The sequence below is a fragment of the Malurus melanocephalus genome, unplaced genomic scaffold (assembly GCF_030028575.1).
Source record: "Malurus melanocephalus ecotype Western Australia unplaced genomic scaffold, MMel_1.1 scaffold_16, whole genome shotgun sequence".
Lineage (NCBI taxonomy): Eukaryota > Metazoa > Chordata > Aves > Passeriformes > Maluridae > Malurus > Malurus melanocephalus.
The window spans coordinates 2,979,144-3,005,822 of NW_026623248.1; the positions used below are offsets into that span (position 1 = coordinate 2,979,144).

The 26,679-nt window shown below is 37.7% G+C and overlaps 1 protein-coding gene across 2 annotated transcripts; it reads left to right on the forward strand.

The window, feature by feature from the left end:
* NEDD1 (NEDD1 gamma-tubulin ring complex targeting factor) lies at positions 1-26,062 on the forward strand. Of its 2 annotated transcripts, none has more exons than XM_057385816.1 (15): positions 1-45; positions 3,425-3,568; positions 5,428-5,522; positions 6,911-7,027; positions 8,157-8,297; positions 13,331-13,560; positions 14,535-14,736; positions 15,672-15,858; positions 18,418-18,549; positions 18,706-18,747; positions 19,162-19,385; positions 20,072-20,213; positions 20,535-20,691; positions 23,003-23,069; positions 23,745-26,062. In XM_057385816.1, the coding sequence occupies exons 2-15, from the start codon at positions 3,433-3,435 to the stop codon at positions 23,847-23,849; spliced, it is 1,977 nt and encodes a 658-aa protein (XP_057241799.1). In that variant the 5' UTR covers positions 1-45; positions 3,425-3,432; the 3' UTR covers positions 23,850-26,062. The 2 variants fall into 2 exon arrangements, with proteins under 2 accessions (XP_057241799.1, XP_057241809.1); XM_057385826.1 differs by lacking the exon at positions 1-45 and adding an exon at positions 2,322-2,461.
* The last annotated feature ends 617 nt before the right edge of the window (positions 26,063-26,679 follow it).

Consider the following 26,679-nt stretch of genomic DNA (forward strand, 5'->3'; position numbering starts at 1 on the left):
GCAATGTTGATCTTTTCTTCTCCCTTGCTCTAGGATCAATTTGGGGTATGTGTTATGTGGTTAACACACTTTCAGACCTTACTCTTTGTTCATGTGTTTAGAGTCTCCTGTTACATCTAAATTTGGTATTTATTGTATTTTATATGTTAGGTATTTGGGTTTGTTTGCTTTGCTACACATGAAAACTATTTTTGTCCAGCACGAGGTCTGCAAGTCTTTAACTGATGGTGAGTCATTTTTAGCCACAGGGGCTCCAGCACCAGCGATGTGMCCCCTCCCTTCTCTTCCCTCCTCTGGTTCATCCTGAGCCTCCACTCCACAAGGCCTCTGCTGTCCAGCCCAGGCTACATTTCCCCACACCACATTGTGATGCAGCTACCATCTTTCCTTCTCAGCAGTAGGAATTTGATGGGATTTTTAAATCGTTCTTCAAATCTGAACACACATGCAGCAAAAAGCTTGCTGAAAGGTGTGCATCCCGCACTTGGCAGATAGTTATTTCATGTAGGAGTGCTGGACAAGATCACTAGTCACAGCCTTTAGATGAGGCTGAGATTCCAAGAGATGGACCAATCCTCATTTGGAAAGCTGGAATGAGGAGGATTTCTCTTCCCTCTGCAAGGCGGTTTCCTTCCAAACTGGATAAGAGGGCACCTTCTTGGAGAGTCTCCTTTGCAGCCTTGCACAATTTCTGCCATGCACAGAGGGCCCTTTCAGCAAGAGCACAACTCTAAGAGTTGGGCTTTTCGCTAGAGTCGGGCTTTTCGCTGTGTTTCTTTCCCCAAACAGGATACACTAACGTGTTCCAGTGTTTCCTTATAAATACCAAGAAGAAACACAGCACAGGCACTGATGTAAAACAAACAAACAAACAAACAAACAAAAAAACAGCAAAGGTCCTGCCAGGAGGAAAAATGGTTTTGAGAGCCACACATACACACAGAATGAATCAAAACATGCTGATCATGTTCACTTCAAACCCCCCAAATTTTTAATTGTTCAACTTCAAGGCTTTAGGGCTTGTCTGTAAAACAGATAACACTCAACAAGGAGCAGATACAGAAAAAAAGCCAGAAGGTATGGTTGTGGGAAAGAAAAGGCTTTTGATTCTCTGTTGAAGCTAGAATGGAATAACAAGTATTGGCCTCAGAAGTGAAACAAAACAGATTTAGCAGCAAATCAGGACAATAAAAAGGCGTTAGGGTAGAAGACTTGAAGGAATGCTGTGGATCCCTTAACACTCAGCTGAGAAAGCAGATGATAGAAGATATAAATTATGACTAATGTTTGGTTAATGAGGACTAATTGATGCAATAAAGAAATGATATTCATTACTGTTGGACAGTAATAGCATTTGATGTAACAGTGGCATGATTGGCATGATTTCTTTTTTCCTGAAAATCAAGACTCCATCAGAAAAGCAAAGTAAATCATGCATTTCRGCTGTACCGGTTCTGACAGGGTAAAGACTCACTCCAAGGCAGGTATCTGCAGAAACAGTTTTGCTATAGATTACATGTCTAACAGACCCTAAAGACAATGGTTTAGTAAATAATTTTGTGTTTAGGGGTAAGCAGAAGTAGTGAAGATATGTATTACCTTAAAAGAAGCGCTACCTTTTATTTTACCACATGAAAAAAACAAAAAGCCTCCCCTTCTGTAAAATGCAGCATGTCCACAATACATTTATATTCCAAATCAGGAAACAGATGCAACAATTATTAATTACTTGGTGTTAMTAGAAGTAGCGTATTAACTGCTATCATTTACTTGGCTCTGTCACCATGACACATATCCCCGTGTCCCAGATGTACGGACATCTCAAATGCCCGCTGTGCCGGATGCTTTTTACTCAGCACTGGAACACAGCCCTTCCTCTGCGTTTGCAATGCAAAACGCGGCACATGCCGGATGTGGTGCCCCTCAAATCCATCCACCGTGGGTTTATTGCCAATACGTGCCCAGCGCCACCTTCCTTCAGCCGCTGCCAGGATGCGGCGCCGTGCCCGTTCGGGGTCAGGGGCCCATGTGGGGTCAGGGTCAGGGTCAGGGGCCCGTGTGGGGTCAGGGGCCCGTGTGGGGTCAGGGTCAGGGTCAGGGGACCGTGTGGGGTCAGGGGCCCGTGTGGGGTCAGGGTCAGGGGCCCATGTGGGGTCAGGGTCAGGGGCCCGTTTCGGGCTGAGCCCGGTGACCGATCCGAGCGCGCCCCGGCCCATCCCGGAGTGGGGGACCTTCGAGGCCCCTCCGGGCCGCCGTAGTGCCGGKCCGGCGCGCGGGGGCTGCCGGGACGGGCTGTGCGAACTTGGGCGCGGCGCGGAAAGTCGGGCCGGGATCGCGCGGGGCCGGGCCCAGGCGGGGCGAGGAGCGGGGGCCGGGGCTGGGCCGGGGCCGGAGGGACGAGGAGAGGAGAGGAGAGGAGCGGGGCCTCGGCCCGGGGGCTCGGCCCGGTGCCCGCCCGCAGGTGCGCAGCGTCGCGGGGAGAGCGCGGGAGCGGGGCCGGGGCCGGGGCCGTGCGGTGCGGATGCCGTGGGGCTCAGTCCGCCGAGCGGCACCTCCCGCGGCCTCCGGGGTTGAAGTGTGGAGCGGGAGACGAGCTCCATGTGAGGCGGGAGGAGCGGCGGGGAGTGGCTCTGCGGACTGATGCCGGGCGAATGCAGATGTGGAACCTGAATTTCTTGACTAGAGCTGAAAGTGTTAACACTCCCTTGAGTAAGAATGAATGGCCTAAAGCTGTGTGGAAACGTCCCGCAAATGGCTAAGGAGTGGTTATGTTTTCAGCTGAAGGGAAGGCTCACGTTTAGAGAGTTAATTGATGGTAGTTTAAAATTACCAGGAGTAAAAAGCTGAGTCAGTGTTTCAAACTGGGCATCCGTTATCCTGGTTTAATTCTTAAAACGGTGTCGGTCAGAATAAGCTGCGATGAAAGGTGACTCATTGTCGTTTGTATTCTGCTGTCTGAGGTTTCGTTCAAATGATTCTCGATGTCTCCTTTGGAGTGGTGAGATGAAGGCTGAAGTGAGTCCTTTAGGTCCCTGCTCCCAGCCTTCGAAATTTGATTCTGGTTTGTGTGTCCCCATCTACTGGTGGGAAATGACTCCTTCAAATACTCAGCGCTTACTGCTAGGCAGCTGTGACCTGTGCAGATAATAGCTTCCATTTAGTCTCCTGATGCCATAGAACGACGGCTTTGTGAAAAAGAAGCCACGCATTTCCTGCAAAAATTCAAGCAGCAGAAGCRTGGAGTGTCTGCTGCTCTCACTCATGTGTGCAGCTGAACGGTACTAACTGTGTACCAAATAAAAATCACAGTTATCAAGAAAACTTCAACTGTACAATTTTAAATTGCTATTTTGAATTGTTAGGATGCTTGCTTTTATTTTTATTTTGTGTATTTTYACTTTTTCATTTATTTCTATCAAAACAGGTGCAGCCATGCAAGAAAATATACGTTTTGCATCATCAGGAGATGACATCAAAATATGGGATTTCTCATCTCTAACTGTGGTGGAGCAGTTCAACCCACATACGCCCTCACATCCAGTCAATTCGTTATGCTGGGCCAGCAATAGTATCCTTTACAGTTWCAGCCATGTTTTTGTGGGTGTTCTGCAAAATTCCAGTTGCTTTTTATACCAAAGTGTTTGTAAAACACATACCTGACACATTTTGAAATAATTTATAAAATTAGTATGTATTTTGAACAAAATTTTATGGTTCCCTGTGTTGAAGTAACTCACAGAATCCGTTCATGATGGTAAATAATTCTGAAGATGTTTCTCATCTCTTAGGAGCCATTGCTTTTCCAATGGCTATAATATGCCTGAATTCCCTGCAAACTCTAAAGCTTAYTCATTTGTTTCTTCAGTAGCTGATTATGATACTCACTTTCAAGACAATGCTTGATTTACTGACAAGCTTGAGCAAAGCAATTGCTTTGTGTAATAAAATTCTCTGCATCGTATAGACAGGAAAACTTATCAGAGATTTTTTTTCCCTGGGACAGCTTCTGATTCTAATAGTCTTTGGTAGTGTAGAGGTAAGTGATATTAACCTCTAACCCTGGAGACACTGGTTTTCTTTTCATTGTTTGTAGCATTTAGAGAGGAAGCACAAACGTGTTGCTTGTGTAGGAAAATATCCATAGGGTGGTGATGGTTTATCATCAAAATGGATCTGACCCATTTAGGTTTTTCACCTCTGACTTGGAAGCCTGTTCCAGGATAATGATACGAGGTGCCAGCTGTTAGATGAACATAGGAGAAGTGTCAGTGAGTGGTCAGGTGAGCAGCTTGTATGGCTGTCACAGGAGAAGCTGGTGGTGCCTCATCTTGGTGTAGAAGGATGATGGGATGCTGGCACATAGCAGCTGAGTCCTGCAGGTTCTGAATGTCTGTCCTCTAAGTCAGTGTATGTGAAAAAAGTTGCATTGATTGGAACACAAATGTTTTAGCTTGCAGAGAAATTGAAGCACAATGTTTTCATGTATAGGCATACACACTAGTATGTGTTTAGTAAACTTGATCTATAGACAGTCTGTCTTATCATGCTTTCTTTTACCAAGTCTCCTCTTCATCTCCCAAAACTGAAACAATGAAGTAACTTGCTTTAAAGACTTGTTAACTTGTTAGAGACAAAACATTAGTTTTGGTTTTGCATAGTTTAGTAAAATTCTAAAAAAGGTTCCTTAAAATAATGAAAGCAATAGCAAGAACTACACTGCCCACTGATTCTCTTGTGTTAAGTGCAGCCAATTAACCTGTGTTATTCTTGACTGAGCAAATATAAAATCACCGTGGACATTGGCCTGATGACTAAATGATTATTCAGTTTGTTTGGTGGTGGTGCAGACGCAATCTCCCTGCTCTGTAGTTCTATAAATATTCTTACTACTTTGGGGTACTTGGTTTCATAAAAGGTTCTTTTGGGGCTTTTGTTTTTCTTTTCTCAGTAYAGAGTGGGAAAAACTGGCAACTGTTCTTTGAACTCTACAAAGTGTATGGTGAAGCAGTCCAATATTTGTCATGACCAAGACCATTCTTTAAATCCGTAGTCTGCTAACAGCAACAAACGTTCCTTTGAAGGAGTGATAAATGGGGCTYTTACTTGGGGGAGTGGAGAAACAGAATTGTGGACTGGATAAGCTGCCTTAGTGGTAAAAAGCTCTTAAATAATACCTGGCAGATATTTCTCATCTTTTCTCTCAAAGAAATTGCTCTCTCTTGTATTGGCAAGTAAGGGCTTTAGTTAATTCGAGAGCTTCTTAATGAAAGCTTGGTAAATAGCCTTATGTTTCTGTTTCCAGGTCCCTTCAAGGTACAGTGCTTGAGACTGTTTAGCCAATCTATCTTCTGTTCAATAAGGGAAACTTCCTGTTGCTTTTATTAATCACCAGTATCATACAATTATGGTCCTTAACTTGTGACAAAGATAGATACCTGGCCACTGCTTCTGCTGCAGGTGATAAAATAGTTGTTTCAAGCTGTAAAAGCAAACCTGTTCCACTCTTTGAAATAGCTGAAGGAGTAAGTATGAGTAATGCTTTTCCCTGAATTTCCCCACTTCACCTTGCATCCTGTGTGTCTCACATCTGTTCTGCATATTGGGATAAATTTAATTTTAGTATTGGTAGAATTATGACGCATATGTAAAAACATAYCCTTGTGTATTGTTAAGCACATGTAGGGAGGGGGGCAATGCTTTTAAAATAGTTCTGTCAGTAAGATATAAATGCAGTTATGCAAAAGTGATAATCTGAGGCAGTCAGTGGTTCAAATGTGATGTAATGGGTAGGAGATGGAATGGAGCTCAAGTTTGAACATCATTTTCTGAATTGAATTGCCAATATTGTGCATGCCTTTGAATTGTACGTTGGAAAACAGGAGTCTATGTAGGGGTTGTTCCTGGAGTGTACATGTGCCTCTAGAATTGCAAGAAATGAGAATTTGTTATGGTCAAGGGTTTTTTTTCCCCGTGTTGAATGGAAGTCTGGCACTTCAAAAAGCTGGACTTAGTTTTAGAAGTGTCTTCACATGGTCACTTAAATAGCTTGTTAGTGTTCTAAACCATGCTAATTAATGTCCTTGGATAGCTGTTGTAATGCTAATTTGGGCTGCAAATTTTGTGAAAAGTTGTTCAGACCTTGCTTTTAGGGTACTTAAGCAAAGACTTCTAWAGGTGGAGTGTTTGTCCTGAAGATTTGATTTGTAACTAAATTTGATCTATAACTAATGCAGTCCCTTGCAATTTTACCATGTCAATAATTAGATGGACTTGTTTTCGCTTCACTCAAATCTTAAGAACTTAAAAGTGAATTTTCAACATGATGGAACTGAATAATAATTTGTCCTCAATGTAGGCCTATCATTAAGATTGACATTTTTTTCAAAAGCTGGTACTTCRGTGATTATTTAAAAAAGAATCACTTAACTGTATTATGAGGTTTGCTGCTATAATATTCTCTGTAATGTTTAGGGAATGTGAAGTATGTAACGTAGACAACTTCTTGATTTTCTTCTAAAGAGTTTTTCCCTTAAGTTATGTTTTTTTAAAAAAAAACTCAGGACCTGGATAAAAGACTATGATTGCTATTTACAGGGCTATAATTTAAAGGGAGAATGCATATTGAAGGAAAAGATGCCAATAAAATTGACATGGGAATGGGGAAATGTGAGCATTTGAGGCTTTATTAAATAATGCACTTATATTTTAAATTATATTAAATGTAAGTCCAAACTGAACTGGATTTTAAATGCCTTTTGATGGGAAGTGGCTGTAGAGTATGACTAGGTCTGTCTGTCAATGGGACTGTTGTTGCTGATGAAAATGAAAACACACATCAATATGCTTTTAAGTTGATTTGAATAAATCCGTTAATAATCTTTAACATACTTCTTTCCTCTTCCTCCATCAGGCAAAACAGACATGTGTGAGCTTGAATTCTAGTTCTTCATATATTGTGAGTGGAGGCCTTGACAACACTGTTAATATCTGGGATTTGAAGTCCAGAAAGATTTACCGCAGCCTAAAGGTAAGTTTGGCTGAGGAAGAACTCTAGCTTTCCACTCCCGGGTTTTGCTGCCTACTGTAAAAAATATACTTTCTTCAAGTCTGGTGTTTGTAAGATGAAAGCCACAGATAAGAGCTAGCATGCATCCTGGTCTTGTTCAAGTTTGTGTTCTTTATGTGCTGTGAATAACAAATTTAACTAACATGCGTAACTGTGTATTTTCAGAGTACAATTCTTTAATAATGTATGTTTAAATTTTCAGGATAGACTTTTTATTTTGCAAAATTTTATTGATATTGTCTGATGGGGATTTTTTCTAGGAGGTGCATTCCACATAATTGCTTTGCTGTTTCTGATATGTCAAATGAGGAAGCACTCCTGTATTTGTAGAATACTGTAGCAGAACTATTGTTGTGCAGAACTGGGAGACGGTTGTCTTCTAACTGATTCAGTATGAATTCTCTAAAACCTTTTCATGATTCCCAAAACTTAGGATGGTTTAGTATCTTTCCCAGATGCCTTCAGTAGATGGTTTGCCCTCMTTTAGCACCACTGTTTTAAGAGGCTATGAAACTTCAGCTTTGATTTATCCTTTTTTTCATGGACTCTAAGAGTTAGTTACACTTTGAAGCAAAACTTCTAGGTAGCCAATACAATAGTTTAAATATCTATTCCTAGATTTTGGGTTCCTTTGTATAATCATTATACACAATATCATCACTGCAAATGACTGTACTGAAAAACTAGTTGGTAAATATATGTGTTAATGCTAAAAGTGATGGAAAGGGCAAGTTGGCAGCAGTAGTACATAAGATTAGCAGAAATCTCGCTAGTTTCTGGCAGACTTTGCTTTTGAAATAACATTAATAACACCTATGGTAAATATCTCTGTGGTTCTCTTATTAAAATATTGCATATAATTAAATGATTGTCTTTACTAATTTATTAAAACCGCCTTCTGCAAACAGAGTTGTTATGATTGATCTTTGGTATATTTTGCTGCTGTTTTCTGTGATATTCCATAATAACTCCTAAATAATATTTTAAAATGTTATGGATGATCAGAAAAAATCAAGCTGAAGTTTTTTGCAAAAGCATAAATTAGGAAGAATGTCTTTAACAGTCTCCCTCTAACCTCCCTTTCCCACAGGATCATAAAGATGAAGTCACGTGTGTTGCATATAATTGGAATGATGGCTACATTGTTTCTGGATCTTTGAGTGGTGAAATCATCCTACACAGTGTTACCACCAATTTATCAAGTACTGCCTTTGGTTATGGCAGCAGACAGGTAGGCTGTGCTAAGTTCCTTTCAAGTACTAAGCTTTAATTCACAGTCTTTAGAAATTGAAAGTACATATCAAGAGCTTTTAAGTTTTGTTATTCTGTTTCATTTTAATTTTTAAGTGTGCCCTTAAGGAAAGGAAAAAGCAGACCATTGTGTGCCTTATAGCCTTAAATAATAAGTAGGATCAAAATACAAATTTCTCAAGTACCTTTATTTCTATACAGGTTACAGCAAATTTTACTTTGTAGACACTGGTTCCTCAAGAACAAACTTTTAGACATCTTAGAACTGATCAAAGTACAGTTTACAAACCAAAGCAGGATTTCAGTTCATGACACAATGTATATTGCTGCTAAGGGCAGAGACCATGCATCCTCGGTTCTAACTTATTCAAAGCCATCTGTACAGTAGGGGTGAACACAAGCCTGTATTTGGAAATACATTTATTTAATATGGAGATTAAAATTGCATAGCTACTCAAAGAGAAAAATAATGAGTTTTGTCTTACCTACTTAGGTGTTTAGTTAATGTTTGGGGGAACTAGTTTGAAGACAAACACAAAGCATATGTACTACCTAAGGACCTTGGTAGGGTTTGCCACTGCAATTCCTTTCCGCACACTCAAAAGATATTAAAAGAATTAATGGGTATGACAAGGGGAATTCGTTTGATGTAAGTGCATTTGCAGTGGTAAATGAGCTGTGTTATCCCATGGGAAATTCCAACGTGTGCTCTTAGTGAGAATTGTCTTGTCTTATGGATAGCTATGTGTTTGAGTTCTAGGCATGCTTTCATTTTTTTCTAATTCATTTTTAGAGAGGTAGGGGAGCTGTGTAGGGGATGTGGAACTATTGCTTTAGTCCTAAACCTGACCTTTAATTGCACCTTGCAATTGACCATTGCAAGGAGTGCTGAAGTAGTGACTTATTCCTTTTCTGTTACTGCAACAGCTTTTTCAGTCTTAGATTGCAGATAGTGTCAAGTTAAATTTTTCTCCTGTCTAGCRTGAGCAGTATAACTTGGTGAAAAATCTCTTACAACTTCATAGCATCTCGGGAATTATGGTATGCTTTCAGATGAAAAATCTCTGTTAAACTTAAACTATCTCTGCTCTTAGGTGCTGCGGTGTCTTTGATCCATCACCAATCTCATACTTATATTGAAGCAAAATTGTACTTCATACTTGGTTTGATCTTAAAAATCCATCTGTATAGTCAGACCATTTTTCTAATTTGATGGTTACAGTCTTACGAAGAATGTGGATGTGAGGCAGGAGCTACAGGGAAGTCCATGTCTGGATTATGCAGCTGAGGTGAATATCCAGAGAGGGGACTGTGCTGCTAGTTAACTGGARAATGAAGAAATTCTTGTGAGGATGATTTGCATGAACCTGTTTGATATATTCAGTTCTTTCCACCAAAGTGATTAGGAGTAAGAGATATACCATGAATAACTATTTTGTCAGATGAAATCAAGAAGTCTGCTGCAAAGCTGAGTGACCTTTAGGATGGATAAAGCTATTTGATGTGTTAAAGTAATTGCAAACAAAGAGCTCCTGTTCACATTCTAAAGGGTCTGTAACATTTTCTTAAGGAGGGCAGTTATTTGATTACAGCTTTCATTTAAAATGGAATTGAGCTATGATTTCGTAATGAGTTGGCTAGTTGGATGGCCCAATTTACCAGCTTACTTCGATCCTAAAAATGTTCTTTACTTTTTGTGCAGAAATGGCTTTGTCATTATTTTGTGTTTTAATYGGGGAGTGAAGGATTGATTGTGCAGTGAAGCGAATACCTGAAGACTTGTGTAATTCTGTTAAATTTACAAAGCCTTTATTTGATTTATAGCTTAGTGGCTGGGTTTTCTTAAGAGAAAATTTTGATAAACAGTGTATTATATTGCTTGATTCTGGCACTAGTTGTCTGATTTAGGAAGGGTCACCACTCCATAGTAACTTTTTTTAGAACTGGGGAATGTGGAGTCTAACTAACCTTATAAATTTGAGCTTGTCTGTGTTTAATTCAGCATGATGAAATGTAGTTTCCTTGCCAGTTAATTTCTTATATTGTGTGGACTCTACAAGCAGTAGAATAGCCCAGGGTTGCACTGCTTTCTGACTTTCAACAAAATTCTTTTCATGGGAACATTGGCATATATTCTATTAATTGATTTTAATTTAGAAACACCTTTGTGCTTTATTAGAATTGAGTTCTTGCAGAGTTGTTTGCAGATCCCATAATTTGTCTCTGCTGTTGGTATTCATTTAGACTACAGATTCTTATCTGCTTGCTGTTGTGAGGATAAATTAAGGTTTGTTTCAAAACATAATGTTTGTTCAAGTCTTCACTGCCTGGTGCAATTCTCCTAGCAACAGGATTTAGTTTARTTGTTTGAACAGCTGGCTGACTTGTAAAGGAGTGTGATGGGTTCTGGCCACTCYATATAGTGAAATGTTCTTCAGCTTGTAAAGGTGAAAGTGGGGAGCAGTGGTAATGTGGGGACTGTAGGCATATGAAAGAAAATGGAGAACTTGTCCAGACCTGTGAGATTAAAAGGATAAAGAAGAAAATGAAATGGCAGACTTGGTAGGATAGCAAGGGAGGTTTGAGAAGAGCTAGAAGAGAGTAATCTTGATGGCAGGACAGGAGTGAGAAAATGAAACATGAGCAGATGCCAGGGCAGTAAGAGGAAGGTATTTGGATATGAAGAATTGAGAGAACTGTGAGGGACAGGAATGTTTCCCATATAGGTCATGTTTGTAACTGAAGCTGTTATTCCYGAATCTCTCAATATTTTTTCAATGTAAACAAACAGAAAAAATATGATAAAACTATCTCCATTGTGTCTAGTAGAGGATTAATGATGAAGAGTCAAACTCTTCTTATTTGAATATTTAGTTGAAGGTGCCACCTTTTTAAAGCAGGTTGAAGCAATTTGGCTTCCAGCAAGACRTGCAATACAAGTGCCAGAAAAGACGTTGGAAGAACATGAAGCAGCACATATCTCCATTAAAATGAAGTTAAAGACTGAAATAGGGTAAAGGCCAGTACRACGCATTGTGGTGTGGTCTATGCCAGAAAAAAAAAAAGCTTTTTGAGAGCATTTTCAGGCAATAAAATATAATGGCACTCATTGGACTGRACTTGAGTAAAGTACATGGTTCAGTGCTTTGGGAGAGAATACTAGAGAGGATGGGTAAGAAACTCATTAATTGATAAATCAAATTAGTATTTTCTTTCATTATCTTGTGTAATATTTTCAGTAGTGCTTATGATGGCAGAAGTAAGGCCAGCAAAACTGTGGAAAGGTCTGCACTGCAAGTTTTGTGAGGAACACCTCATTTATGAGGGAGCTGGGGTTGTTCAGTGTGGAGAAAAGGAGGCACAGTGACTTTATTGCTCTCTACAACCATCTGAAAAAGAGCTACTAGCAAGGTGTSGGTTGTCTCTTCTTACGGGTAACAAGCAATAGGAGAAGAGAAAATGGCCTCAAATTGCACCTGTACAGATTGGATATTAGGAAAAAAAYCTCRGAAAAGGTAGTGAGGCATGGGAACAGGCTGCCCAGGGAAATGACGGAATCGTCATCCTTAGAAAAGTTCAARAAACATGTAGGTCTGGCATTTAGGGACATGGTTTAGTGGTGAACATGGCAGTGCTGGAGTAAGGCTTGGACTTGATGCTCATTGAGATCTTTTCCAACCTTAACAAGTCTGTGATTCTAAATAGAGCTATGATGAAACCCAGTGGKAAGGCATTGCCTATAAGAGAGGATTGTGTCAGTATCCAAAAATGATTAAAATCATAAACATGGGAATAACTGTGACAGAGTAGAAACCAAGGTACCAGATTTAGGGGACAATTGAGGCTCTTCTTATTAGAGTAGGATTTCAAAACTCCCAAGAGAACGAAGGACTTGGATTTCTTAATAAAATGACAGTGAGCAACCAAAACAGACTGGATTGCAAAAAGTAAGTACCATCTAGGATATTTCAGAGTGGRTATTTACAATATAAAATGAATGAAGTGTTACTGCCATTTCAAAGTCAGTAGCAGAATATTTTGAGGATCCATAAAAATTTTGGTTGTCCATATTCAAGAAAGATCCATACTGGGAGAGTTGCAAAGAGACTGATGGTACTGAAAAACCAGCCTTGGGGGACATTCACTTTTTTTTTTAATAGCAAAATAAAACCTGAAGGAAGGTGAGGTTGCTGCTCATTAAAACAGGGGAAAGCAGCACTGGGGAATTAGGAAACAGTTTAAGGACATTATGGTCACAGGAGTGAATAGGTGCAGATGGGTAAAATTAAAGTAAATAAGATAAAGATAAGTAAAATTAATCAGGAAATAGAGTACTGTAATTTGTATTAGAGCAGTGAGCTTTTGAAACATCTTCTGAAGCAACGTTGTGGAAACGAAATATCTGTTCCTGAAAGGCAGGTTAAGTTCCTGAATGACCTGGTTCTGGAATAACAAGGCTGCATGGGATGAACCATGCATGTTATCCTCTTCTGTGATCTTAGTCCACAGGTCTGTTCTGTGGGACCTACATACTTGCTTAACTCTGGAGTCTGTGTTTTATTAAATTGGSTTATATCCAAGTACCTCAAATCAGTGAGGGGTAGTAAGTTTTAACATTCTTGGCAGAAGACCAGTTGGTGAAATAATGTACATTTTCACTCCATTAATTTTAGATGTGTGGGGTTTTTTTGTAAAAAGACATGATATTTGCTGAAAAATGAGAAACTTTTCTAGAGGTGGTTTTTTCCCCTTGTCTTTCATTTTGCTGATCAGCTCATATGGTACCCCATAAAGGTTAAAAAAAAGTCTGCCCCCCCATAGCAAAAATGGCATTGTAATGCAAAATTAATTTTTGTGGTTTTACTATTTATATTTCAGAGTTGAAAGCTTTTGTAGACTATTTTAACTTTGTATTCCCAATCTGTTTGTGTCTTTGAAAATTTAATATCGTTTAATCGATATTAATAACGTTTAATATTGATATTAAAATTCATTCTTATGTCTGTTTTACAGCCTRTTCGACACTTGAAGTATTCATCCTTTAAGAAATCCTTGCTGGGCACCGTTTCTGACAGTGGAAATGTRACTCTCTGGGATGTAAATAGCCAGAACCCATTTCATAATTTTGAAAATACACATAAAGCACCAGCCTCAGAAATCTGCTTTTCTCCAGTCAATAAGCTGCTGCTTGTAACTGTAGGTTTGGATAAAAGAATTATTCTCTATGACACTTTAAGTAAAAAGTGAGTATGTGAAAGACTTTTTGATTTTAGAAGATTCCTTATTTGGATTTTATAAACTGGAAAAACTTTCCTAACTAAGATATGAATTATTTCATTCAGTTCCTATTCAGCATGGTTGAAGTGGTTAGCATATTGCTACTGGAGAACCTGTCCCATAGTCCATTTTGCTTCTTAAGTTAAGAAACAAACAATTAAAAAAACCAAAGGTATGTGGGAACTAASTGAAGTCAGTTTATGAGTGACTTCCCTAGTGCTTCTGTATGGGCTTCTCTTTTTGATACAGGGCAGTTAATTTGTGAGGGGCAGTACAGCCTGTGGGGATCTTCAATCACCTGAGCTTTAGCTTGCCTGCTGTTCTCATTAAGATACAAGATGTACCGTGGTGCACAGAGCTGCTGAGATACGGGAGAATAGCAGATGAAAAAGCAGGAAGGATGGGACATGGGTGATGGGACTGTGTAGTAAGAGGTTAGCATGACAAGTGGTTTCATGGGACACTGGTTTTAGTGTGAGTAGTGCTTTTGCACTAGCTGAATAAGAGCAGGAGTCTRTTTGAATTTTGGAGGGATGTAGTAGAAACTAAGACCTGAAGTTCTTGCTGGGAAGGGTAGAGTTGATAGGCTTGGAAAGCGAGAGGGTGAGAGGATGTATGTATGACTGGTGCTGCAAAYGATGATAGCAGTAACTAATGTTGGTGTTTGCTATTAAGAAGGCAATGTGATCCTGTCCCATGAAGTCTTTTGGGGCATATGCAGTTTTTTTCTTGTTAAACGTGAATGCTTAGTGTAAGCTTAATCCACTATTTCTGAAGATCATTCATTGAATTGGCACTGGAGAAGTTGAGCTACTGACCTGTAGCTAAATTATGAAAGCTTTTATATATAGGTGCATCAATATTTTTTTTAGATACTCTATGTTCAAAAGTCCAACTTCCAAATTCTAAAGATTCATCCTGTCCCTTCTCGTATTTGAAGGTTACTGACAACAATAGTAGCTGATTTTCCTCTGACCACAATAGACTTCATGCCTGATGGTACAACTTTGGCTATAGGATGTTCCCGGGGAAAGATCTGCCAGTATGACTTAAGACAACTGACATCACCAGTGAAAACAGTTACTGCTCACAAAGGCTGTGTGAAATGCATACGTCTTCAGTTCAACAGCACTTTTTCCAAGGTAAAAAAAAATTCTTTTTCATTGTTCAGTATGCAGATTAAGGAAAGCACAGCATAAGTTTAAGTTCTAAAATAGGTTAGCATTACAGCATTAAGAAGTATTACAGATGCAAACAAATKGGATCATACCAACACAGAAACTGCTTATTCTTAATAAATAAACTGCTTAGTCTTACTGTTGTTTTAGGCATTGTTAATGTGCAATTCCCTCCACTCCTAGCCTCAGTGTGGAACTTTTTCTTTTAAGTTTCCTGGTGTGGATATGCTCCTTTTGTAGATCAGTTTACAAATGAACCTGAGATGCTACAGGCAATAGCAGAAAGCTCTGTARTGACCCTTCCACTAGAGAAGACAAAGAGTTGCTTATCTTGAGGTATTTTGTATGTCCTATATGTGGACTTTTGCCGACACATACAAACAGTGGAGAAGTCAATTAAATAATAGAGAAGACTTAAGAGTTTCTTCCAAGACTTAAATTGGCTCTACTATCCAGAAAGCCCATGCTTCCATTTAGTGGCAACAGAGAGAACCTTTGAAATGGATTACCACTCTGAGACTTTCATTCTCTTTTAGCACACTTGCTGCTTGTGGTTGACTATTCCTCTAAAATTTGGAGTCCTAATAATGTAATCACTTATTTCTGGATGTCTAAACCTGGGATCAAAATTGACTCATGCAGGGTCACTCCACTGTTAAATTCTGTTGCTATCCTAGTGGAGGTTGACGTTATCTATATATAATACAGATGTTTCCCATGCTCTTTAAAGTTACATTAAGATACTTTTTTTTRTATTTGTAAAGTCATATCTCCTAGGCAACCTTTGCAACTTGACCTGAATTTTTTTAGTGTTTTGAAAAGGAAAATACATTGGTTTATATTTTTGYTTCTGGCTGAGGAATAATAACTTCTCTTCATTGGTTCTGTTTTTTCTTCAGTCTAACCTTACGGGTTCTTCAAATAAACCTGTGTCCAAAAGAGTAGAAGTCAAAGCTAGTAGTAGTCTTGGAGGAATTCAAAATACTGGCATCAAAAATATTGCCTCTCAAGCATCAGCAACAGTTTCCTCTCATGTTGCGTTGCCAAATGAGAATAAGGGAGGAGAGATTCTTCAGGACAAAACAGGTAATGTTGTATTCCTACTCTTAAAATATTTGGCATAATGTGGAAGGTGGAAGCAATGTTTCATGTTTTGACCATTACAGTATAAAAATTACAATGAAGGAAGGGCATTTGTTAGGAACTACTGTGTGGATGTACATGCACATCTGCACTTYCTTTTCCCTACCCACTATATAATATGTGCTGTGAGACTGTTGGAGATGAATTGGGTCCTACTATAAGCTTAAGACTTAYGAAGTCTTAAAATTGTGGTGGTGCTGTGCGACTGTCTCTTGCATTCTCACTTCTTGTAGATTATCCTGATGCAATGTCTGTATGGAATGTGGAGCTAAAGTTTTGTATTTCTGTTAACAAATAGGAGTAACAGACCTCATCTAAAAAAAATCAACCCAGCAAAAACACAGGAAAAAAAACCCCTAGTCCAAGAACCCAAGTGACAACTGAACGGTATTTTTGTGAGAGGCATGATTCCAGTATCACATGGTAGGAAAGATGTTAAATATAGTTGCAAGTATGATTAGTTGTATAACTGTACTTGCTATCTCTGCCTCTGAAATTAACAAGTTCTTTGTAAGAATTCTGAGCATTCCAAAACTGCCACTGTGTGAAATGTACTCTTAAAATTTTATTTAATTCAAGAGTTCTGAAAATACCAAATCAGTAACACTGCTAGTTTGATTCTTGAAAAAAAATCCTTAATCCATTTTAATACAACAACACTTTCCCCCTCCCTTTTTAAATAAGGAGAAATACATTTAGTAACAGTAATTAGGCAATAAGCCACTGCAGTCCATAGGGATGTGTATTAATGACCTCCCTTGGGTATGCAGTGAAGTATGAGGTGAAGTAGAATGTTTCCTGTGTATGCAAGAAGTGTTACTAATCAACATTACAAAATGGTGTGGAAAATTTTATTTTGGTTAAAACATAAAATTTACTATTTTTATTTGAAGATGTAATGGCTGTTACCCCTTAAAGAGGACCATGCATAATAAATAAATGTTTTAAGAAAGTAAAGGCTTACAAAGTTAAAAAAACASTTTTCCTTAGATTGAGTGTTCACTTTAAAAATAAAGACCTCTAAATACTCCAGAAGGTATGCTCTTTAAGGTTAATAATGGGAATGGATGAGATACCATGAAATGCATTTTTTTCTCTAGAATTTCTTCTAGACCCTGTTTATGGGATTTAATTTTGGAAAAATAATGCATTCACTAAAGCAGTCTGATGGCATATTTAAACAAGATTGAGGCTTTTTATCCCTGGTATTTTTAAGGTAGAAAAGTATAAATGAAGTCCGAATGTGATGAGAAACTTGGATGCACTTTGAGCTGGCTTCCCTTAAACTCCTGTTTAACAACTCTTCCTTCCCTGATTTAGGTACATTACTATGTTTAGATTAGTGAGAATGGGTAAGAGTGCACAAGACATGTTTGCCCAGTTTTACATTACATTTTTCCACTTAGATCCTCTAAATTCTGGCACAGGTTGATATTGCACTTCTGGTTTGGCTCAGTATACCAAGTATGTACTTAACTAGCAACTGCAATCCTATGTTGGTGTCACAACTGATACATCTGAAGGAGTGAAAAATGTAATATATTGATACATTTAAACATGAAATCTTAAAAAATGACTCAAATTCCACTTAATGTAAATGCTTGGACATGATTAATTGCAGTCACCCACATAGTCACATTTGGATCACTTGGAACAAGTAATCCCACATAGAGAARTACTTACAGATTTTACAAACATGTTGTGAAATTATGGAAGTTATTTTGGTGGTTGTCTGAGCAGTTCAATTCACTTCTCTAAAAACTGTAGTTTGAATAATTACTGGGGATTTTTTTTTTTTACTTAATATATTCTTCCATTCCTCAGACAACTGTTCTTGTTACCATGCATACAAAAGCTAACTTTTTTCCACCCTGGAATGGGTCAGGGATGGGGGCTTGAGGGTAGAGTGGGGAAAGGTCTAGGAACAAGTTTGGTTGGGATTTTTTTGTCTGCAAGTGTAACTTCAATTTGATTTTCTAATATCAGAAATAAGCAGAGAATATACTAACATCAGGTAAGCTTTAAAAGAGATGTTTTCATAGACTTTCCCTTAGAATGCTTAGTGGCCCCAGTACAGCAAATTTCTCTTCTTGCAGAACAAATACAAATTTTTATCATCTGACTGGTTATTTTCTTAGCAGAAGGTATGGTCACTAGCTTTCAATTCACCTGATCCACCATAAAATTGCTGTATCCATCTTGTAGATTTCTCTGAACATGAGTGAGTTCTTGAGTTTTACAACCCTCCTCCTTAAAAAGAGGAAGGGGAATCCAGGTGTATTCTAACTTYTGTTGGTGAGTACCTTAGCTTTTAGTTGTAGTCACCTTTTTTGAGAGTGCAAATGAAGAAGTTAAAATTGACCCTCTAACTGGCATCCATAGGCAGTTCTAAGTGCTTACTGGACTTCCCAAGAATCGTGCTTGCTGTGAGATTGTTGAGCCATAACATATGTTATTTTTGGAAAAGGTCAATTACTAACTGAATGTTATTGTCCTTTGAAGGTTTTCCCCATAGTTGCAGCTTGGATGTCATTCCATCTAAAGAAACAGATCATGGGAAAAGTGCTGAATTAAATAATTTTGATGATTTGGGTCGAAATAGTTTAGGAGATGTGTTTTCTCCAGTCAGAGATGGTAAGTTTCTGATACAGAAATTTGTGAAGTATCATTCATCTGCATCTGCACAAAATACTATTTATGCTATACCTACTTGATATTTTATCTTTGATTATGRACTCAATGCAATGGTACAAATAAAAACTTCATTGTCTGTGTTCTGCTATTTTATAGATATTATTACAAATAAAGTGACTGAAGGTTCTCAAGGAAAAGGTAAGCATATGCTAGTTCTAGGCCTTTGGAGGTCTATGCTAGTTCTCACATGCTGATTTTGTCATACCAGTGAAAGCATAGTGATGAAAGYAGATGCTGAAACAACTTTTCTGGAAACTGTCGTACACATGGAGAGACATAACATGGTAACAGGAGTGTATGGTCCTAAAGTGATTGTTTCTTTTCCTTAATGCAATTTATAGTGTTATACAGAGACTTTTCATGTTTTATTACTTKCATAAGGCTGGTGGCAGCCTAAGTTGTATTTCAGGATTTAGTTTTTGCAGGGCGCATTTTTTTGCGATTTCTTTAGCTTATCAGTTTTGTGAGAGTGTGCATGAATTTTAATTTTGGGATAGATTTGGTGTGTATGTTTATTGACCCTTGTGTTTCCTCTTTACCTTTTCATTTTAGGTGTGGATTTTCAGTCCTACCTTGTGGGTTTGGATTTTCTCCCACAGTCGACCACCCCCTTTCCAGTAAAAAGAAACCCGGTGGGCAGTAGTGCACAGGGAATACAGTCTAGCCCATTGCATGCATTTGTGGGATCTCCAATTAAAGAGGAAGAAGAGCATCCAGAGACTRACACTAAGAAAATAAGTATTGGAAAACAAGAATCTAAAGAAGTCGTAAAGCAGGTATTGTTATGAGTGGTCTTTTTAGAATTTTGACAGAATATTACTACTTGAAGAAGAAAATCCTGAGTAATGCCCCATCTATTTTTGTTTTGCAACTCTGTTCACACACTATTAACACAAATCTGTAAAACTTTGTATGGTTTAGGTGAATTGGCCTTCAGCAGTGGAAGATAAATGTATGTTTCTCTTAAATAAAATCAGGTTACATATGCTCCCATGAAACCAAACAGGTAACCTGAGGAGTATTTTGATTTTTCTAGAAAATCAAGAAGGATCACTAGGTGGTTGCACCATTATGATTGTTGTTTGTTAGATCAATTCCACCCTCTTCTTTCCCTGTTCTCCCTCTCCTTTTTCTTCTGCAGAGACCGTGGCTACTTTTATGTTACTTTTGGTAAGTCTGAGTTTGCTAGGAATGATGCTATAACTTAGTCACAAATTTTTGATGTGAAAATTAAGAGGCCCCTGCCTTTTGCACTTGCTTCTGTGTGCACACTTGAGGCAATTTGGAATGTTWTAGTAATCAATTTTTCAGCTATCTTGCTAGGAAATCAAAAGCAGATATTTCTGAGTAGATTCCTAAAAGCAAAAACTTTTGAAAGTGCATTCCTGAAAACTTAGTCTTCAAGTGCAATTAGACAACTGTAACACGTAGATTTCATCTTTAAAATTATTTTTGTTGTCAGGTTTCATTATCAAGCTTATCAAGCATAGAGTCTGTTACTTCAAGTTCTCTACCATCATCCACTCCTGATGCAAATGAGAAACAGAAGAATATTCAGGCCCATCCTGCATATGAACTGCCAGTAAATGGTACTACCTCAGCAAGTAAGTTGATAATTTTGGCCCAGCTCTTAGGTGTAGTTGATTGTAAACTGATGTGAAATGTGATAAAATGGACATAGCATTAAAAAGGAACATCTGATCTTAGTTGTTTAAATCCAACTAGCTCTCCTAGAATATCTCTAATTGCCTCTGAAAAGACTCATTCTAACTGCTAACTCTGGTTTTTGGGTTTTTTTTAAAATTAATAGCAATATTTGGGATAAAATACTGAGAAGCCTCAAGACAAAAAGCCCTCATATACTGCATTACACTGATACTTTAAAAAACATAATTATTTAATTAATTTCATTTTCAATTGTAAAGGTTCAAAGATAACATCACCTGTCACTGCTGGAGTTGCAAGTTCATTGTCAGAAAAAATAGTAGAAACCATTGGGAGTAGCAGACCAAATGCACCTCTGACATCAATTCAAATAAACTTCATTCAGAATATGATACAAGAAACAATGGATGACTTCAGGTACTGATATTCATGCAGAATGTTGTTATTTTCAATGGCATGTTTTCTTAATAAAGCGTGTCATCATCTGGTCTAACAAATTTTTCATTGTATTAGAAAATGACACAATTTATAGCCCTATTTTTGAAAATCTGGATATGAAACTTAGTTTTTAATATCTCTGATAACTAATTAGACTGATGTCTCCCTGGGCTGTCAGTGCATGACTTTGCTGACATTTTCAGAATGAATGAATATTTCTCARATGGTAAATTTAATCTGCATAGTGAGGTCCTTAGTCTTTTCCTGAAGCCTTGCACTGTTTTCTTTCCCTCTTTGCTCATCTCCCTATTCCAGCAGGAGAAATTTCAAGTTGACACTGAGGACAGTTTGACTTGGACATATGACTTGTGTTGGCTTTGGTTGTTGTTAGCTTTGCATGTGTAAGGTAAAATAGTGTGTGTGTATTGCTGCTGGTATAGCTTTGCATTGAAATAATGTCTGTGCTCTAAGTGATGGCCGGTTTCAGATTACTTTGTTTATGGATATCTAACTAACATTACAATTGTCGTGAAAAAATTCAAACCAGCACAGTTCTATTTCAAGTGGAGTTTGAAGAAGGTGAAGCAGTTAAGAGAATTGTGTCCAGGGGATCACTTCTCAGCCCATCTTTAAGATGGAGTAGATTGAATGGAGCTGATGGAGAGGAAAGGAATTGCTGGGCAGGGGAAATACTGCTGTCTTGATGACAAAGAGCAGTACAAACCTAGCTTAGTAGGTCTGTGTGCTATGGCTGTTCTGTGTTTGCCAACAGAAAAATTACATTGAATGTCTTTACATAAGTATAGCATACTAAAACTCCCCTGGGATTTTTTGGCAATAAAMACACATCTGATGAAAATTTGTAACTAATGTGACTTAAAATGCAGTCTGTGTATTGCAGAGATATTTTCTTTAAAGTCTGTGTTCAGGCATCATGGAGTTAGGAGTTATGCTTGCCACTCTTACCTTCAGCATCTGAGATCTGGAGCCTTAAATAGTGTGTTTCTCCTCTGACCTGTATCTTTTAGAGTGGCTGGAAGGCTCTGCTGGTCCTTTTCCCAGCTCTAAGTTTCAGATACATTTAAACTGATCATGAAATATTGCTAGTATTGGGATCAATAAGAGGGAAGGGAACTATTATAAGCTTCTCATTGATGTAACTACCTTTCAGCCTCTGGAATCTGAAGAAAGGATTTTTATCTTCCTTGCCTGAAATTGATTCCTCTTCAAGTAATGGGGGGGAAAAACCATGGCTGTTAGGAAAAGAACAAGGAATAATATAAAAATCATGTGGTTCCAAAAAGATGTTTGTTTCTTGATCCCTGTCTTTGGGAGATAACCTGTGTCTTTGGGTTTCTAAGCTGCTAGCTGGTATCTATACTTGATACACTCAAAGAAGTTTACCTCCAGAATGAGTTCTGCAGCACAATAATCTGTGGAAAGAGAAGGAAGATTCCGTTTGGGTTTGCTGTATGTTTGAGGAAAGGAAAATGAAGAAAGAGCTGTGTGTGTCCACTTAAGAAATGCCTTAATTTGTCAGGCCAGTAGTACCCATGGCATCATATCATGGTTGTCCCAGACAACCACACTAAGCCGTACTACTCAGGAAAAACTTCAGATCTTGCCTGCTCTTCTGTGAGCTYTTCTGTTCTCCTTGTTCTTCCTCAGCATCTGGAACTGTTGCATTAGTGTCATGTTCAGAGCTTATTTTCATGGGTGGTTTTTGTAGTGTGGAATGGTTGTCCATGAATTAACAAATTAATGTCACTTTACAGACACCACTGCCACTTCTTTTTATGTAGATTAATCCAAATTATTCTATGGACTTGAGTGTAATGTATCACTTACCACAGATGATGTTTGGGCCCTTATAAAAAAGAGTATTGAAGATCATATACTGAAAAGATGTATCTTCAATTGCAGATAAATATCTTTCTCTGTGGTACTTTTGGTCAAGGAATTGAAAATCAGTTTTGAATGGTAAAAATTAGAGGAGCTTATACCTTGCAAGTGAAAAAAGAATCTTGATACCATCATAAATYAATGTTTCTAAACTGAAAGGGTCCTACATCTTTTTATATGGTGAAAAGAAATGGTACTTATGAAATTCAATGTCATAACAAAAGTATTCCAAAACTAAGCTGTAGAGGCTTACGTTTCATGGCTAAGGGTTTTTAAACTCTTCTTGAGAGTGAAGGTGAGGAATTGTGGAGTTTTGCGTGCTGCAGGTTGGAGAGAGATTATTTCCTAAGTAAGTCTAAGCATTGTCCTTTTGTGATTCTTCCCTCAGAGAAGCATGCCATCGAGATATTGTGAATTTGCAAGTGGAGATGATCAAGCAATTCCATATGCAGTTGGTATGTACCAAGAGCATGATGGGAAATGTATTTAATTTTGGTAATACCAAGGCATGCCATCTTCTCTCAAAAAAAAAATCTATTTTGTTTATTAAGACCAAGAAAGGAAGGATTTGATGCAAAGGAAGGAGAAAGTATGAATGGGAATCTGATAAATCGGTTTTTGTTTGATTAATAAAGGAAACATATGGATTGGGTAGGTATGGATTCTGTATTTTGTGAGKTATAAACAAGTTCAGCTGTCCTTTGGAAAGGGCCAAAGGCTGGGGTTAGRGAAGATAGATGGAATTCAAATATAAACCTTCACTTGTAGGTACTGTATGCATATTGAACTGCTCTGTATTCTTTAAATTCACCTTTTTATGAATCTTTGTTCTTTTGATCTGCATTAAAAAGACCATGTCTGGGTACTGAGCATTTTAATGGAATCTGCATTAGTAGATTCTCATCCTGAAGAACTGCAAAATATCCTTTGATAAAATATTCACTAATGTATTAATGATCAAAATACTGTATGTCAGCATAAAAAGGAAAATCTTACTTTTCTTATCAAAAGTTTTTWAAACCAGAATTATCTACATTATTTCATTTTCAAAAGAAATATGAAAGCCAGTAGGATAAACCTGGAATTATTAATTTTATTATTACTGATTGGGACTTTTTTCCTTTCTGTAGAATGAAATGCATGCTTTACTTGAAAGATACTCCGTAAATGAAAGCTTAGTAGCTGAAATCRAGAGACTGCGAGAGGAAAACAAAAGACTGAGGACTCACTTCTGAGAGATTTACATTGCTAATTTTATTAGCATGAACTGACTACCGGTGATGTGTTGTCTATGGCAGATCATCTATCATCAGTGAAGTGTTGTTTGAAGAACCTACTATTATTTTGAACATTAATCTATTCTTCTGAATAACTGGTGTAAGATAATACTATATGTAATTATAAAATTTGTAGCAGATAGGCACTGTATAAAGAATATTTGCATCCTTATGCTAACCACCTTGAAACACAGCCTTCTAACAGAAAAACTAAAAGGACAAGTACGTTATTGGAGTTTTAGCAATTCATAAAGTGCCTTTTCATAAACAAAGTTAAACAGGACAGATGCTTTTACTGGAAGAATTTTTTATATACCTACTTTTTTATCAGCTTCTTTATTCTACTGCTGTCAGAAACAATCATTACAGCTTGCCTTTCAGATACTTTTCTTGAAGAAAAAGKGGAGCAGAAACTCCTCTTTTGCACAATATGGAGTCCTGTTTACAAGGAGCTGGAAAGTACAGTAGTCAGTTAAGTTTATTCAAACWGGCAACTCTCCTGTCCTGAGTAAAACTAGAGCTTGAAAATCTTCCCATATTCGGTGCCACAATCTTTCTTAYTGAATTCTGAAGTCTGAAATTTGTTGTTGAAGATGCTGCGTTAAGTGCACAATGAGACTTTCTTGTTACTACTTTGGCTATGAAACTAGAATTCTTTTTATTTACATGTATTTGAATGTTGTCATGGCTTGTCCAATTTGAATGCAGCTATAGTCTTCAAAATGTAAGCATATTAATAGTACAGTCTGGAATAATACAGCAATGTGTAAATGAGGTCTTTCAGTCTTTGACTCAAGCACCTTTTGTGCCCAACCTCCACTTTCATTCGTAGTGAACAACACTTAATAATGAGCAGTTGTGTTGCAGTTTTGCATCTTGTTGGTTTAGCATTATTGTGGCCTTTTTGAGATAGCTGCATACCAAATCTGTTATCTTGTATGATTAACATAACAACCATTAAAGAGAGATCATTACTTCAGTAGCATAATAGTATCATACTGGTGTGTAAACATTTCTGAAATGAAGCTCAGTATGAAGTCCTGACTATTGAAATGCGTGTGATATTTGGCTTGCCCTTTATTTTGCCGAGAAGTTGAAATAAAAACTTCAATTTTAAATCACTTGAAAAATTAAATGAAAATTTTAAGTGAGTTAAAAAGTTCTCTGAAGGACTTCTACAGGTGCTTCTTGCTATTTAAATTGTTCTGGAGGCGTAATTTACCCTCTAATATTTGCTTGTTTCTTTTCACAAATTCAGAACTCAAGGAAAGTCTCAAGAACGGGGCAGGTTAATTAGTTACAACATCTAGTGTTTAAATCCATGGTGACACTCTTCTACTAAACGAGTAGATAAATAATGAAAGCCATCATATATAGTGTAACTTATTTTTATATGTTGCAAAACTAAAGGAAAACCTCAAACCTGTCTATAACTTTTACTTACATGTAACTATTTTTTTAAAAAGAGACTTCCTTTTTTTAATATCCTTTAATGAAAAACACAACATTGTAGCAAAATGAGGGTGTTCAAGTAGCCTTTAATATTAGGGAAATGACTTCAAATGTCTGTAGTTCTACTGCTTTTATAAGCTTTTAAAAATATTTCTATATCACTTGTAACTTCATAGTGAAAGGAAGCAAAGAAAGTTCGGATTTTTTTATTAACTTAACACAGTGTGGAGAACTCTTGGGTAAGGTCATAGGATAAGCAAGCTTGACACATAGACCACAGTTCATGAAGACAGTAGTAGTTGAAGGCAGCAAAAATATCTTAGCATTCTTCTGCTTGCTTTCCAGTGTTAATGAAGTAACCTTGCATTTTTCCATCTTCTAATTTKTTCCTTAAGTGCTCTTGCTGGTGTACCTGGATAACAGCAGGGAATTAGACAAGTATCCTGGGTATTTTGCTTGTAGATAATTTGTTTTCTTGACTCAGAACTTTATAATGTTTTTTAATTTCCAAATGGACGTGACTATAGCAAGAGTGATTAAAAAGATTCTTAGGGCTTTTGTCCATATCTCAGGATTRCTGCAGCACAAGTGGCTACACACGGTCTGTAGAGACTCACTATGCCTGTCACTATAAGGCTTTGTACACAATCTGGTTTGTATGTTAAAATAAAGCTTGTTTTAACCKTTTTGAGAAAAAAGCTGTAGTGATCTGCTTATTAAAGAGAATAATCTGTATTSTGATTGTTATGCCTCAGCAGGCATATACCTGAAATTTTGGAGTAATCTCTCTCCTGCCTCTGTTGCTTCATGTAGATCATCCAGTAATTTTCACAGAAATGTTCCCAATTACCCAGTGTTACCTCATGCTTTTGAAGTAAAGGACAGATGAGCAGTTCCCCCTTCCAATGCGAAAACTGTTATAGTCATGCCAGAGTGATCATGTTCACAGCTAAAAACCAGTGTTCAAGCATCAAGCGGATGCTTTGGGTAGGGGGAATAATGTTGTCTCCTAATCTCCTGGTGAGTTTGAGATCCTGCATCATCTTCATGTTAAACYTACAGCTGTTTCATTTTTTTAATTTGCTTCTTTCATGCAAATACAGACTTTCTGTGATGAGAAGTTTATTTGCAGTTTCAAGGTATGTAGGGTTTGAAAACTGATTTTGACTGATTTATTCTCATAAAAATGCAAAATGCTAGCACATTCTTACTTCCTGGCAGCAGTCCACCAATGCCTGATACACATGCTGTACTCTCTGTAAGTACCACAAGGATGAATTTGGTAGTTGCTTATTGCCCCTCCTGTACAAGGAACATGGCATACTAGAATCAAGAA